This window comes from Trachurus japonicus, chromosome 5 (genome assembly GCF_045865225.1).
Source record: "Trachurus japonicus isolate A0001 chromosome 5, Traja_1.0".
In the NCBI taxonomy this organism is placed as follows: domain Eukaryota; kingdom Metazoa; phylum Chordata; class Actinopteri; order Carangiformes; family Carangidae; genus Trachurus; species Trachurus japonicus.
In genome coordinates, this window is record NC_140911.1 from 21,140,134 (window position 1) to 21,156,830 (window position 16,697).

Sequence of the window (16,697 nt, forward strand, 5' to 3'; positions counted from 1 at the left end):
TTTCAGCCAATCTGAAAGTTTACAGCTGGTTCTATCAACATTTAAGTCATTCTCACAACACTGCATCAAGTTAAGTGATTTGATTTTAAGGCTCTTTAAATTAAAATGATCAGAATCAGTGAAGGCAAACCTGCTGTTCTGCTTTAAATTAATGTGAACATTTAATAACTGCACTGAAACATCATGCAACTTCTGTTTTGAAATCTGTGTTGCTGACATTGTTTTGGAAGATGTTTCTGATCTCAAGTCTGTCAGGTACAGTTACAACTCTTCACTGTTGTTGACTGTGACATTTGAATCTTGTTCTGTCTCTCACTGAGTTTGTGTTTATGTTTCCAGCTGATAATGCATTTACAGGCTGCCATGTAATTTCATACAGAGCTTAATGATTTCCAATCAATAAAAGATGAAATGTGTATGTTGTAATTGTTCTGCTTCTTTCTGTCTACTAAGTGATTCTATTGGATTGAGACTTTATTCTTCAGCTGTTTTGATATAAACAGAATCGAACTTTGAGGATAAGAAATTGTTCTTATACACAAGTTTTGATTTTTCCTTTTATTTATTTTATAGTTTGTTTATTTTGTATTTTTTCTAATGCCGTTTTTTTACTAGATTAAAACTCAGAGACTATTGCTTTTAAAAATGAAAATACAATAATATATATATTAATATATAAATAATTGTATAATTTCCTCTTATTTAATAATAAATGTGAATAAAATATATAAAAACAACAAAACAATTGAGTCAGTCAGAAAGAACCGATACAGAACAAAATGTTATATTATTGATGATGTTGTGACAGCTTTGTTGGGCCAAAACCAAACAAGGGCCACCACCATCTGGCTAAAATAGAATTATGTGCAATATTATGAACTTTGTTTTCCTTTGTATGTTGGTTTATTTGCAAGTTTTCCTCCAGCTATGAAGGATCCTATTTGTCTATTTACCACTGTTGATGCTGTCTGGTTGCCAACACCACTGCTCCACTAAGATGTAGTAGGTTTAACCAAACCACCACAGTAAGTTATCACTACTTACAATAACTTTAATTTTGGATTGATCAGCTGTGTTTTTCCTCTTAATATAAACCAGTATTCTTTTATAATAAACAGTGAAAATATCATAAATGCATTCCCATCAAAATCTTAATAGTCTGAGAAGTCAGCATGTTTTATGTTGTCCAAAGAGAATCAGTTTAATATGACAAAATGAAAATCAGCAATCAACTATGTGTTTTACAGCTTTAGAAGAACTGATCATCATAATACTCAATGACCAATTGACTGATGGCTGCAGCTCTACTCAATTGTTATGCATTTGCAAGATTTCAGGCAGAGATTTATCATTTGTTTGTTGTTTATCAGTTTTATAAGAATTCAGAAACAGATAGCTAGAAAACGAGCATCTTCAGAATTCATGAGTCACTGTTGACGCGTGAGGAGGAGGAGCTTTTATTGTGAAGGGTTTGTGCCGGAAGTGTCTCAGTTGCTGCAGCTCGCGGACGCCGACAGAGTGAAAGTGTGTGATGAGCCAATGATGGTGTGATGAGCGGCTGAAGCTTCATCATCCAGATGTTCCCCTGATGTTGTGATGGCTCCTGTTCAGATGGAGCTCGTTGCTCTCGTGAGTCTCTGTGTCCTGACTCGGTGTGGATCAACGTTTGCTGCTGAACACGGTGAGAAAACTGAGGCTCAGACTGAGAATCAGCCTCAGCTCTGTTTATTATCACTGACTGTTTAATGACGTGAAGAAGATGCAGCGGTCTGGAGACACAGTCCTCGAGGAGGAGGCTGGATGACGTCATCAACCTCACCTGTCCATACAGTGATGTCCTATTATTATTTGATCTGATCAATAATGTAACGTCAGGTGATGTTATATAATGATGAAATCATTCAGGTTAACATAACAGATTCAAAGTTCACCTGTGGATGTGTGTGCGTGGGTGGGGGCTGGGAGGGCGTGGTCTCAACGTGAACATGTTTTTCTCTGTTTTAAATTCTCATTATCAATAAATGAGTTTAGTTCAGTTTGATAAACACACACCTGGTGCTCAGATGTCTCAGGTGGAGGTGTGTCCTGTCTACGTGACTCATTGGAGTTGATAGATTAGGCTACTTATTAGTAATTCAAACAATGGAGATCAGTATCTGACCAAGATATCCTCATATATCTTGATTTCCTTTTCTGTTTAACACAAATATGAGCATTTGTTAATATTAAATCATGATTTAATTTTCATTCTCAGTCTCTTCAGTGTTTTGATCACCTGCTGAACTGGTTGTAAACTGCTGCTTCAGATGAACTGAGGTGACAGGAGAACATTTGATGTTTCATCTTTCAGGGTCGAGTGCCGTCACTGTGGCTGTGGAAGAAGGGAGAGACGCTGTTTTACCCTGTTCCCTCAGCACCAAGCAGAACATTGAGAAGATGGTGTTTGACTGGAAGAAAGATGGTGACAAGGAGGTTTTCCTGTACGATGCCGGCCTGCATTACAACCAGGGTCGCACAGGTCAAGATGAACAGTTCACTGGGCGAGTTTTTCACTTTGAAGATGAACTGAAGAACGGCAACGCCTCCATAATAATCCACAACACAAGGATGGACGACAACGGAAATTACACATGCACTTTCCCAAGAAAACAAGACTCCCTCATTATACTTGTTGTAGGTGAGTTGGACGACTGATGTGGGACATTTTTTCTCCAAAACACAAGCAGAAACTATGCAGAGTATTTCAGAGTTATTGAAATACTATTCAAAATATAAAAATATACCATGAAGTGACCACATCTGAACACGCTGTGCTGAGATTAAGTGTCAGTTGTAGGTTACTGTTTAACCTGCAGAGGTCAGTGCAGGGAGTCAGGGACATTTTCATTCAAGCTCCTTTGTGGAGTAAAATTTGTCTTTTTGAGTTTTAAATATCAATGATGTTAAAAAAAAAAAAAAAAAAACTTTCCTCTCTACTGGTTCTGCTCTGTTTGACCCTATTATGTTACCATTTTCTCCTGCAGACATGAACTGTTTCCTCTGATCTCACTCTGAATAAGATGCTATTCTCCTGATAGGTGGTGGTTCCCATAGAAACCAAATAATTTTAAAGTTTTAGCTTAGTCAAGTGTTGAGCTGTGTGTGACAACATTTAAACATGACCAACATTTCAGCTAGATAGACCAGATAACCTTTCTACCTGACCAGGTTTTACACCAAATATTAATATTCACCTAACAGGAAGTAAAACTGTTTTCTTTTCTCATTATAGCAGGTCTGACATGTTTGTGAGTATCATACAATCCCTCTAACATGATGATGTTGTGTTTCTCCCTCCAGATCCAGACCCACAGCGCAATATCTTAACCTCTTATGGCTCAATAGTCGTGTTCATTACTCCAGCTGATACACACTCATCTTAAATCTTCTGCTGTTCCCAGACTGTGAAGAGCTGATAGATGTTGTCAGCATCACTGCAGAGCAAACACTGAGCTCTCTTATGTTGTGTTACTCTGATTTCTCCCCCACACAGAGATGGATGGGTTCACGTTCACACAGAGAATACAGCAGAAATGTCTTGTTCCTTATCTTTCATTTATTCTTTCAAAATTCAGTAAATTAGTGGTAAACTGGACTATCAGGCTGAAATTAACAGAATCTCTTCACCTACGTGTCTCCAACATTTGCTCTAAATGTCATGTTGATAGACAGAAGTGGCTCTGAGATATTTCTGAAAGTGCAGTACAGAGTATCTCCATCAGATGACTATAGATTATTATAAAATGTCTCCTCAGTCACCAAATAATGAAGATGAATGTCTTTTATGACTCTGAAAAAATGCCTCAATGTTGGAGTTGACTCAAAGAAGCGGTTATTAATATTTACACACAGATTTACACATTAAGTGTCACTGAATCTTGTCTCTTGTGACTCGTAAAAAGTTTTTTCTGACATGTCCCTGTTCCTCCACCACAGGGAGTCACACTACATCAACTTCCATATATGGTCAGACAGGTGATTTTACCGGCTACAAACTGGGCATGTTTCAGAGTGGTTACTTCCTATTGGACTAAAGTAGCTGTCAATCAAAGTCACGAGGCGGCCACATAATAATACTCTGCTCTGATTGGCTGTTGTAAGTTAAAAGACCATTAGGTTCGTCAGTTTACATCGTAGAAAGCCGCTGATTGGTTTATTTTGTTTCTGGGCGTTTTCTGATTTCAGAGATACCTAACATCATTGGTCAAATACTTTAACAAAGCTTTAAAATTGACCGAAATGTAGTTCAGGTTAAAAGTTCTAAGGACCGGATAAAAGTTAATTAAGGGAAACTGTCCGATATTCTTCAGGTAATTTATTTTACTTCCACTTGAATTTTCGCGAAATGAATTGAATTAGTAGTGTTTTACTCTTTTTAACGAAGGCAGTTGGTCTTTAATAGTCTGTTTGTCAGCCTTTACATGTGTTTTAATCGAGGCTGCACAGATTAGTAAACTATAATCTGATGGGTTACTGCTGCAAAGAGAGACACAATGATGTGATGTTGTAAATACATTTTTTAACTCTTAAAAATTTCCGGAAAATGAAGTCATGAGCTTTCAAATGAGGTGTAAAGTGTTAGTATTAACAAATTAAAACAGTTACTAAGTCTATAGTGTATGTCTAACGTCACCCTTACGTGTAAATGTAGGGTCGCATGCATCCTCCGCATCATACAAGGTTAAAAGACAGAAGAGACGAAAACATCCCAGGTGGGTCCTGTTTGTAATGACGTCAGTCTGTCATATTTATTTGTACAGTTTCAAACTAATCACTAATTGTACTTAAACGTTACGTATTGTAGTTCTGTTTAACCTCTAATGAGTTTCAATATTACATTTTGTAGCCTAACACATGCAACGATCTGAAATTATTCCTGTCAGAGAAGAATCAATATTTCCTCATTTACTGTCATGATATAAAATTTTTGCTCAGTTTTATCAAAGAACCAAGTTTTGATGTCCAGATGTTTCCAGCTGCACCTGTTGACTGTCCTGCTCAGACTGAGGCTCAGCTCTGACTCTGAGCCCTGTTGTCTACAGTCTGTAGCTACTGTCCATCTGAGAGGAGGACAGACACCAGACGAGGCCTGTAGTGTTGGTCCTCAGGCTGCAGTCTGCACTCAGCCTGTTTTCAGCCCCTTTGAGGCGTCTGCTTCAGATCAGAGTCCTGCAGCTGGAGGCAGCAGCTGTTTGTAAAGTCTCAGCTGGTTTGACTGGTCAGAACTGAACTGGTTACACAGAGGAGGTTTATTCACCTCTGGATTAAAACAGGTTAAACCACAATAACTAGTTGTTCCTCAGAGCTCTGCTGTTAGAAACATGATGAAACAGTTTTATTAGCTCTGTCTGAATTTGTCCTCATTGTTGTCCTCATTAATGAGGTTCACATCAAATATCATTTAATAACATGAGCCAACATGGCCGACATTATAATCAGTGAACACAGTGACGTCACTGTGATGTCAGACTGAGTGGTGCTCTTCCTGACCAGTGAACTGATGTTGATGTGTACAGTCAGTGAAGTGTCTCTTTACAGACTCATGAAGAAGAAGCTGTGGAAACGTAGATTCACCTCTCGTCTCGTTCCAGCTCCATTTGATCCCTGGAAAATATTTGATCAACATCTGTGTTGGATTAGACTGTACAGATGTTCCTGATAAAGTGAACACTGAGTGAGTCACTGACACAGCTGATAACAAGAGGAACACACACCTTTGACCCTGTGGTTCATATTTTATAACACAATGTTTATATGATTTTAGGATCAGAAAATATTGTTTACATCCCAAACAAGAAATTTCTCCTGAATCTGTTTCAGGATTCATTTTGTCAAACAGAAACTGATCAGAAATTCACCTGTTTTCCAAACTGTATCTGAGCTTCTGTCATGAGATGAGTCAGAAACAGTTTGTTCAGCTGAGTCCAGTTGATGTAGCTTGTTCCATCAGACAGAGCTGAGATGGAGTTTGAGTCTCAGACTGTGATTTTCTATTGTTGTTAAACACACTTTACTCCACATGTTGAAGCAGAGGAGGGTTGAGTGAAAAGATCTGGTTCTGACACAGACAGGAGACACATTAAAGGAGAAACAACATGAAGTGTCTCAGTCAGGTGTTGGTCACCACATCAGCCAGATCATCTTCACTGCTCCTTGTCAGTGATTCTCCAAGTGTGTGAAGTCGACTGCAGGATGAACACACTCTCCATGAACATGTTCCCTCATCTGGTGTTTTGATGATGGTGGTGGTGGAGAGCGCTGTCTGACACGTGGCTCTGAAATCTACCATCAGTGTTCACCTGAGATCTGGAGGCTGAAGGCCACAGTGTAGAGAGGCGTCTGTCTGCAGACTGCAGGAGAGGAGGGGACTGGGAGGGGACTGCACAGTGCCACCTTTGTACATGAAATGTTATGGGATGTATCAGTTCAGTGTGATAATTGATCATTTGCCGTTCATCCAGTATCTACAGCTGGTCCACTTCCTGGTCGGGGGGCAGCAGTCTAAGCAGGAGACAAGTGGAGGCGTCCTACACTGAAGTCATTTTGTTTTTATGTGATAGTTAACAATGAGCTTCTTTAAATAGTCGACAGTGTAGAAGTGACAGGAAACACGGGGCAAAGCTCCTCCTTCAACTGGCTCCTCCCATGCAGAGGAGCAGCAGCATGACGTCATTTGAAGTGGACACAGCTCTAAGTGTTGAACCTGCAGATGTGGAGGCTGACAGAGGTTATCAACAGATGAGACTGAAACTGTAGCTCGTAGATTCAAATGAGTTTATTTACAAAGAAACTGAACACACAGAAACAACACTTGTATTTATCCCCTCATCATCCATGACAGGTTTATTCTGTTCTTTCTAAAATCCAGGGTGGGGACTCCCAGGCTTCCTGTGGTCGACTCTCACCAGTTTTCACCCTTTTCTATTTATTGTAGCTTCTGGCCTCACACGTCCTCACACAGTCACAGTACATTCAGCATCATGTAAACACAACCAATACACATTCAGTTTACTGTGTAGACAGATACTGATGAGAGTTTCATACTCATCAAACCATCAGTGACCCCAGGTGGTCAGTGGAGGGAAACACTGTCCTCATGTTTCTCTGCTCGTTTCTCATGTCTTTGATTTATCAAAGTCTGTGTCTGATCCTGTAAATTACTGTTGATGAATTATTGTTTATTTTTTCAGGTGCAGCTTCAAAACCATTTGTCACAATACTTGGTGAAACACAGGACGGGGTGCAGCTGCAGTGTGAGGTTCTTGGTGCTTCACCCAAACCTGTTGTCCAGTGGCAGGACAGTCATGGAAACATCGTCCCTGCTGAAGAACCACAGGTCTCTGACAGAGGAGGCAGCTACGACATTATCCTCCAGACTACTGTGACCAAGACCGACAGCTATCGATGTGTAGCCACACAGGAGGAAATCAAACATCAGATCTACAGTGAGACCTACGTGATTGTCCCTGGTGAGTTTCTCCTTGTTTCTGTTTTTATTTAAAGTCGTGATTTGTCAACAGTTTCTAAATTGTCCTCCTGTGTGTGAAGCTGAAACAAGGAGTGAACAGATGTTGACCACTTCACTCATTCACCTGTAGATAAGATCTTTTCATTCTCTTAACCAGAAACCTAAACTTAAAACTACAATCACACTCTTCTGATTATACACATTTGTTGATCCTGGTAGATACAGTGAAGGTAAATAAAAGCAGTGGAAGTGAAGTATCAGTGTGATCAGTGTCTGTCAGCGCAGTGAGCGTCCTCTATGATCACATGTTGGTAGAGATGTAGCTTCTTCACTCTTGGTTCATGACCTGCTGCAGGTTGTTGTTTGGTTGTTTACAAGCAGAAGAGAAACAACAGTCAAAGTGTTTCTACATCTGGTCACTAATCGTCCTCCTGTGTGTGAAGCTGAAACCAGGAGTGAACAGATGTTGACCACTTGACTCATTCACCAACATGTGGCTGTGTTTGTATTGATGTGACTGTGTGCAGCTCAGTAGAGCAGGTGGGCTGATTGAACCAGTCACAGGTGCTGTATGATCTGAGCTTCAGGCTGTAGAGGACACATGTGCTGTCACAGTGTGATATACAGCTGTGGTCTCCAGCCAGATGTGTGACTGTGCTGCAGCTTCCTGACAGCACAAGTTGTCAGTGTGAACAGGCTGAACTCAGATTCTTGTCCAGTGAATGAAGCAGCAGCTGCTCTTTGTTTGTGTGTGTTCATGTGAGCACAGTGAACTCACTGAGAGCTTCATCACTGAAGCTACAAGACCACGTTCAGACGTCTCTCAGCTTTTAGCTTCACTTATTCTGAGTGAAGCGTCGACCCGAGCTCAGAGGCCCATGTGTTGAACAGAGCTCATCAGCAGCAGCTCCAACAACAACCATCATGAGGTGAAGATGAGCTGAGCAGAGGTGATCCAGAGTCCATCAGAGCCTGGGCTCAGGGTGTAGAAACCTGGCTGGAGACAGATCACAGTCACACACACTTTGAGGTCTCACACACAGCAGGAGTGAAGCAGGAGTCAGATGGAAACAGCCTGAAGTGGAGGTGGCAGCACAGTGACTCAAACATCTTCCTCCTGATGAACAACACGTGTCAGACAGAGGAGGAAGCTGCAGCATCATCATCCTCCTCACTACTGTAGCAGAACCAGAACCGAGCTCTGAGCTGAGCAGCAGCAGGAGGAGAGAGGCCATGAGACGGATGCTGACATCACTGAGCCTGGTCACATTCATCCCAGTGGAGTCTTCATCTGCTCATCACTGTAGATCAGAGGAGCAGCAACACACTCATTGTTCTCTGTGTGAAGCTGTGACGTCCAGTCTGATGTTCATCATGTCAACTTACTCTGAGACTCACATCAGCTTTCTCTTTCAGGTCCAGAGGTTCAGACTCAGAGTCAGCCTTGGTGGATATGGATGATCATTGCCATGCTTGTGTTAATTATTCTTGTTCTTGCTTTTCTTCTTCGACGCAAAAACCGCAACCGCAATTTTTAATTTGGGTAAGTTCGAATAATGTGTTGTATCAACAGTATCAACAATTGCTACCATATGTGTGATGCTCAGAGTTTCCTTAGATAAGCAGCTTCTGTCTCAGGGTGAGAGCAGCTCTGTTGGATTTTCCTCAATATCATTTTGTTTTCTCTCCTGCAGGTCAGTCCAAGACAAGAGTCCCCACGAATGACCTCTAACCACTGGACATCACTGGACCAAGTTTAATAGAGAACTGATTGTAAAGCTCTTTGAATTAAAGCTCTATATGAATGAATACATCGACCAAATATTATCAACCTGCTTGTAGCTGTTCACTGAGTCGACGTGGACGTTGACACAAACATCAAAATCAGTGAAGTCAAACCTGCTGCTCTGCTTTAAATGAATGTGAACATTTAGAGAAGCATCGTGTAACTTTTATTTTGAAACCTGTGTTGCTGACATCATTTGGGATGATCATGTTGCTTCATTTTATTTCTGAAGGTGCTGATCCAGAGTCTGTCTGGTACAGTTACAGTCTTCACTGTTGTTGACTGTAACATTTGAATTGTGCTCTGTCTCACACTGAGTTTGTGTTTATATTGCAGCTGATGATGAAGTCATGTAAATTCAAGCAGTGCTTAATGATTTTTAATTAATAAAACTTTTTTTTTTAAAACAGCAATGTTGTGACCAATCTGTTTAAACTAAAGTGAATCTATTGGACAGAGTTTCAAATGATCTTGATTCTGCAGCTGTTATGACTGAAACTAAATTTGAAATTGATTACATGTGCCATAATGTCATAATGTTAATGGCTTATTTACAGGGTTTCTTCCCAGTGATGATCAGCAGGATCCACCTTGTCTATCAGACCACAAATAAAACTGATTATTCCACACAGTTAAAAATGTTGCTCTCAGTCAACAACAGCTGTGTCCAGTTCTCCTTTAATGAAACATCCTTTGATGTTGCCTGATTGGCAGCACCACTGCTGCTTCCCTAAAGTGTAGAGTGCCTATGGGGGGTTTAACAAAATAATCTGTTAATAATCAAACCTAGAAATCACTCTGCTGATTGATCAGCTGATTGATTTATCCAGTTATCAATCAGTAATTATTAATAATGAACAGGAAGGAAACGAGAATCATCAGGATTGATGAGTCACTGTTGACGCGTGAGGAGGAGGAGCTTTTATTGTGAAGGGTGTGTGCCGGAAGTGTCTCTGTTGCTGCAGCTCGCGGACGCCGACGGAGTGAAAGTGTGTGATGAGCCGGCTGAAGCTTCATCATCCAGATGTTCCCCTGATGTTGTCATGGCTCCTGTTCAGATGGAGCTCGTTGCTCTCGTGAGTCTCTGTGTCCTGACTCGGTGTGGATCAACGTTTGCTGCTGAACACGGTGAGAAAACTGAGGCTCAGACTGAGAATCAGCCTCAGCTCTGTTTATTATCACTGACTGTTTAATGACATGAAGAAGATGCAGCGGTCTGGAGACACAGTCCTCGAGGAGGAGGAGGAGGAGGAGGAGGAGGAGGCTGGATGACGTCATCACCTGCACCTGTCCGATGCCATGTTGTTCCTCATAATTAGCGCTGATCGATGAAATGTCAGGTGATGCTATTAATGACGACATCACTCAGGTTACAGTAACACCAGTCATGCTCACTTCTAACTTTACCTGTGACGTCAGCAAAACTGTGCATGTGTGCGTGGGCGGGGGGTTAGGGCGTGGTCTCAGTGTGATCATGAACATAAACTCAGTGTTTAATCGGATTATTGTCCAGATGTTTTTCTACGTGTTAAATTCTCATTATAAATGAATTAGTTTAGTTCATAGTTGTATGAACTCAGTCACTCACCTGGTGCTCAGGTGTCTCAGCTGCTGCAGGTGGAGGTGTGTCCTGTCAACTTGACTCATTGCAGGTAATAGATTATTGATTAGTGTTTCAAACAATATTGAGGTAATTATCTGACCAGGATGTGCTCCGGATATATTTTCCTCCTCAACAAAATGTTTATTTGTTTTTTATATCAAATCATGATTTGATTTTTATTACCCCCTCCCCCTCATCCCAGATAACTCCAGTAATAATTTGGAGTTTGAAAATGTATTGATCTGTTTTTCATGAATTAGACCATGTGATGAAATGTGATCCAATGTGGTCAGATGTGATATCTGATGAGCAGAAGAACCAGAGAGAGTAGTTTTCCAGTTGTAACATGTTGTTTGTGTCTCTGGTTGTTTTCAGTGAAGCAGTGAAACCTGTCAGTGTGGTTCTGCTTCAGTGTCTGAGGAGACTCTGTGTTTTATAAATGATGAGAGCCGTCACATCTACAGGAGCCTGGACAGATTCCTGTGTGTGGATCAGAGCAGTGGAGTTGAAGAAGCGTTAGTTCATGAAGCACTCAGTGCTCAGTTTATTAGGAACACCAAGCTCAAACTAATTCAGTCTGATCCAACAGTCCTGCAGTGAGTCCTCCTCCATGAAGCTTTAATGTTCAGTGTGTGAGACGTGTTTCTGTTGTTTACTCTGCCTCATTGGTTTAAATCAGAAGTGTCAGACTTTCTTTCTCCTTCTCACAATGTTTATATTGTGTGTGATGCTCTGGCCACATTGGGTTATTTGCATATGTGTATTGGTTTAGGACCAGCATGCACCTGTGGTTGTTCACCAGAGGCAGCAGCAGGAAACATGGTTCATTGTTCCTCAGTTTGCTACTTGTTTGGATGAATAAATGTTTCATCAGTGACCTTTGAAACTATTGAGCTGAAGTTGGTTTAAGGACAAACCGTCTCTTTAATTGGGATGAACTATGTTTCATGTTGTGACCTGACACCTGGAGTCAAATCAAATCAAGTTAAAGTCTGAATCCTCCTCCTGTTTTCACTGACACACCTACTTCCTGTCCGACCTGCTGCTCAGTCTCCTCACCTTCTCTACAACACTGAAACACTGGTGACAATGAACAGTTGTATTGTGTTGTTGCTTCAATGGATTGTGAGTGTAGTGTAGTGTAGTGTAGCGTAGCGTAGCGTAGTGTATTGTAGTGTAGTGTAGTGTAGTGTTGTTCTGCCTCTGTGTGTTTGTTGATCCTCTGACTCAGTGAACGTCCTTCTCTGGTTCATAGAGTCAGATAGATATAATGTAATAGATATAATGAACCTGAACCTTGAAGATCCGATTGTTATTATTGTGCACCTGCAACATGAAACAATTTGCAGAATAATCAAAAATTTAGTGCACTTTAAATCTTTGATTACACCACACACCCAGATGTTCCTGTTTTAGTTCTCTAGTCTACACCATTATTTTGATATTTGAATCACTGTTGAGATTTTTATTTATTCTCTGTGTTTTTGTCGATTTTTGTCGTTTTATTTCTTGGCACTTTTGTAGTTTTATTTTGTTTCTGTTTTCTGGCACGTTAATGGAAACTCCACATTTTTGTTTCTTGGGTCTTTATGATCTTTAAGTTTGTCCTTTGCTTGGTTAAATTATAATGCGTCAGTGTTTTCCCCAGTTAAAATAAAGGATCATTGAATTAATTAAAGTGCAGAACCCAAGATCTGATAACAGAATGAATCTACACACAACTTCCCATATCGTGTCTTTCTACAGAGAGTTGTTAAGAAGCAGCATAAACAGCCTCTTGTCTCTTCTATCCTCTCTTGGTGTTGGTTTCATCTTTTAAACAATCTACAAACCTCTTCCTCTAACTGTTTCACAGTATCTGGCGCTTGTCCCAGAACAGAAGGTCAAACTGCCACTTCAACTTTTCTCAGCAGATGTTTGTCACAAATGTAGAACAACAGATAGTAAGAGAGTGAAATACACCAGTGAAATACATGGGAGCAAATATGCACACACTGTAATGATTAATACTGTAGTAGCACCACCTGCTGGTTCACTTTGGTATTGTGATTTCTCTCCAGCAGTGATTGATCAGCTGATGAACTGAGAGCCAGATCTCAGACAGACATGAACTCTGCAGCAATTTGTGCTGAGATCATCCAGGTTGAAATGAAAGTTAAATTAATTGATAATCATTTAAAAACTGCACAGGTTTTATATTTTCATGACAAAGTGACAAAACATCATATCAGGGGAGCAGGAAAGGCTTGGTGGTGACTGTAAAATATAAATAAGAATACACATTTCAAATCTATAAAGGCAAACTCAAAGCACAATGATCAAAACTATATAACCTGGTTTGTTCTCATCCACTTTAATACTTAACACACAAATGTGGAACGTGGTCAGAAATAGGTTTTGACATATGTGTTCATGTGTTGTCTGAGCTTTTCTTTAACCTGACGACTCTGTATGTGATCACAGTGATTGATTCATGTTTTGTCCTGCAGCTCCAGATGTCACCAATCTGGTGGTGAAGGAGGGGAACGACGCCGTGTTGCCCTGTTCCCTCAGCACCACGAGCATCAAGCAGGAGCTGTTTGACTGGAAGAAGGACGGTCAGAGGGAGGTGTTCATGTACGACAGGGGCAGCATTTATGACGAGAAACGTTCAGGTCAAGACGAACACTTCAGAGGACGGGTCTTTCATTTTCCACAACATCTGGAGTCTGGTAACGCCTCCATAGTCATCAGAGATACGAAGGTGGCCGACAGTGGAAGCTACACCTGTGATTTTCCATTTCATCAGCCAATCAGACGGTCCCACATTGTACTTGTTGTTGGTGAGTTCTTCGGTGAAACAGCTGGAAACATGGCTGCTCAGAACAGATGTGACTGGTTTCAGTGACCTCGATGAGCTCAGGTCAAAGAGTCAGAGTGACACATCTGGATCAGATGAGACTGTAAATGTTCACAGATACAGAAATGAAACTTATGGTCCAAAATCTTCATCTAGGTCCTCGGCCCGAGTCTGGTCCATATACCTGCACATCTGGGCATATCCCAGATGTTATACCCTGACACCCCTCACTGGCAGCTGGAAGACTCTCTGTGTGTGCTAGAATTGGCCCAGATGTGGAAGTCAGAAGCAGAGTTGGAATAAACTGGTCTTACTTAAAATCCAGAGTCCATCGGAGAGAAGTCAACAATGTTATAGCAGATGGGAAGAAAATTAAAAGTTATCCATTTGATAAAGTAAATCCATCAAAGTAAAAAACATAAACATTGTCAGACAGCCAAGAGACCAACTAGTTACCAACAGTAAGCTTGTTTATTACACAAACATGAAAGTCAATAACGCATTTCACATCTTTACAGTTTGTTTTAACAACAGTGCAACATGTGAGTTGTTGTAAAGCCTGATTTCCTGATCACGTTCCACTGGTTTGGACAGTTGTGCGTCAATGAAGGAAGTTGATGATCAGATCTGTTAGACAGAGTCTCAAAGATAACCTGTCTTAACTGTCTTCATGAGACAAGTTACAGGAAATATGAGCCCATGTTTTCTATTTCTCAGAATTACCTGTCTGCCAAGGTGAAGAAATTACATGTTTAAATGATACAATCAGTCTCACATTGTTGTTTTCTTTTGTCTTCTAGATCCGATCTTAACCTGTTAGAGTCCATTTTAATGATGCATATGTCTCTCTCTTCAGACCTTCCCATTTTAAACTGTGTACAAACTGAGACCATTAGGGGCTGATTTGTTTCCCTTGAATCACTGTAAAGTAAATCCTCAGAGGTTTCATCAGCTGTGTTGATCAGACTTACAGCTCTGACACAGTTCAACTGATGAAGGATTAAACTGGATCAAGTAGAAATTCTCTTCTTCTCCTCCTCCAACCTCATGTTTGAAATACAATAAATCAGTCACATTAAGAGCTATAAACCTGAAATTAACAGGAATCCTTCATCAACGTGTCTCCAACATCTGTACTAAATGTCATGTTAATAGACAGAAGTGGCTCTGAGATATTTCAGAAAGTGCAGTACGGAGTATCTCCATCAGATGTCTACAAATTTTTATAAAACGTCTCCTCAGTCAACAAATAATGAAGATAAATGTGTTTTACAACTTTGAAAAATATGCCTCAACGTTGGAGTTGACACAAACAAGTGGTTATTAATATTTACACAAAGATTTACATATTAAGTGTCACTGAATCTTGTCTCTTTTGACTCATAAAACGTTTTTCAGACATGTCCCTGTTCCTCCACCACAGGGAGTCACACTACATCAACTTCCATATATGGTCAGACAGGTGAATTTACCGGCTACAAACTGGGCATGTTTCAGAGTGGTTACTTCCTATTGGACTAAAGTAGCTGTCAATCAAAGTCCCTAGGCGGCCATGTAATGATACTCTGCTCTGATTGGCTGTTGTAAGTTAAAAGATCATTAGGTTCGTCAGTTTACATCGTAGAAAGGCGATGATTGGTTTATTTTGTTTCTGGGTATTTTCTGATATCAGAGATACCTAACATCATTGGTCAAATACTTTAACAACGCTTTAAAATTGACCGAAATGTAGTCAGGTTAAAAGTTTGAAGCACCGGATCAATGCTAATTAAGGGAAACTATCCGATATTATTCAGGGGTTTTCTTTTCCTCGGCTTAAATTTAAACGAAATTAATTTAATTGGTAGTGTTTTACTCTTTTTAACGAGGTCAGTTGGTATTTAAAAGTCTGTTTTTCAGCGTATAAACGTGTTTTAATCGAGGCAACGCAGGTTAGTAAACTATAATCTGATTGATTACTGCTGTAAAGAGAGACAGTAATGCTGTGATGTTGTCAATATCTTTTTTGTTACTCTTAAACATTTCCGGAAAATGAAGTTATGAGCTTTCAAATGAGGTGTAAAGTGTTAGTATTAACACATTATCACATTATCACAGTTGCCAAGTATATAGTGTATATGTCTAACGTCACCCTGACGTGTAAATGTAGGGTCGCATGCATCCTCCGCATCATACAAGGTTAAAAGACAGAAGAGACGAAAACATCCCAGGTGGGTCCTATGACGTCAGTCTGTCATATTTATTCGTTTCAAACTAATCACTAATTGTACTTAAACGTATGGTAGTTTTGTTTAACCTTTCATGAGTTTCAAATTACATTTTGTAACACATGTGCCTAACTATCAACATGTTTAATTCACCAACTTCACCACCAAAGATGAAAGACGAAAATGATGAAACGACCTGAGATTATTCTTGTCAGAGAAGAATCACTGTTTCTTAATTTACTATGTCATGATATAAATGAGAAAACACTTGCTGATGCATTGGTAAACAGTGTATGTACCTAACTGATGTGTGGTTCATTTTGTTTTTTCCTCCATTCTGTTCCTCCGCTTATCTTTCAAACACTCTGTAATCCACATGTACAAGCTTAAAAGTGTTGCACAAGAAATCTGAGAGTAACATTTTTAATTGTGTGATTATCTCATGATTTTGTCTATGATATGTTTACAGGTGCAGCTCAAGAGCCATCTGTCACACATCTGAATCAAACGGATAAATGGGCTCTGCTGCAGTGTGTTGTTCGAGGTGCTTCTCCAAAGCCTAAAGTGGAGTGGCAGGACAGTGATGGAAACATCCTTCAAGCTGAGAGGCCACAGGTCACAGAGAGAGGAGGTCGTTACGATGTTATCCTCCAAACTACTGTGACCAAGACTGACCACTATCGCTGTGTAGCCACACAGGAGGAAATCAAACATCAGATTCATGCTGAGACTTATGTACTCCTGAGCGGTCAGTG

At 40.3% G+C, this 16,697-nt stretch overlaps 3 protein-coding genes across 3 annotated transcripts in view; all 3 read left to right on the forward strand.

Annotated features, from left to right (window-relative positions):
* LOC146987534 (hemicentin-1-like) overlaps nt 1–7,540 on the forward strand; it is a 90,901-nt gene extending 83,361 nt beyond the window's left edge. Inside the window, exon 12 of the mRNA XM_085777921.1 lies at nt 7,230–7,540. Within this exon, the coding sequence (XP_085634047.1) occupies nt 7,230–7,540 (311 nt within the window). The remainder of the gene's footprint in view (nt 1–7,229) is intronic.
* On the forward strand, nt 1,493–3,422 carry LOC146987536 (butyrophilin subfamily 2 member A2-like). The gene is made up of 3 exons (XM_085777844.1): nt 1,493–1,681; nt 2,351–2,677; nt 3,340–3,422. The coding sequence occupies exons 1-3, from the start codon at nt 1,597–1,599 to the stop codon at nt 3,420–3,422; spliced, it is 495 nt and encodes a 164-aa protein (XP_085633970.1). The 5' UTR covers nt 1,493–1,596.
* A 2,796-nt stretch (nt 7,541–10,336) lies between the features above and the next one.
* LOC146987537 (V-set domain-containing T-cell activation inhibitor 1-like) lies at nt 10,337–13,783 on the forward strand. Its single transcript, XM_085777922.1, has 2 exons — nt 10,337–10,421; nt 13,386–13,783. Exons 1-2 carry the CDS (start codon nt 10,337–10,339, stop codon nt 13,781–13,783), a joined length of 483 nt encoding a protein of 160 aa, XP_085634048.1.
* The last annotated feature ends 2,914 nt before the right edge of the window (nt 13,784–16,697 follow it).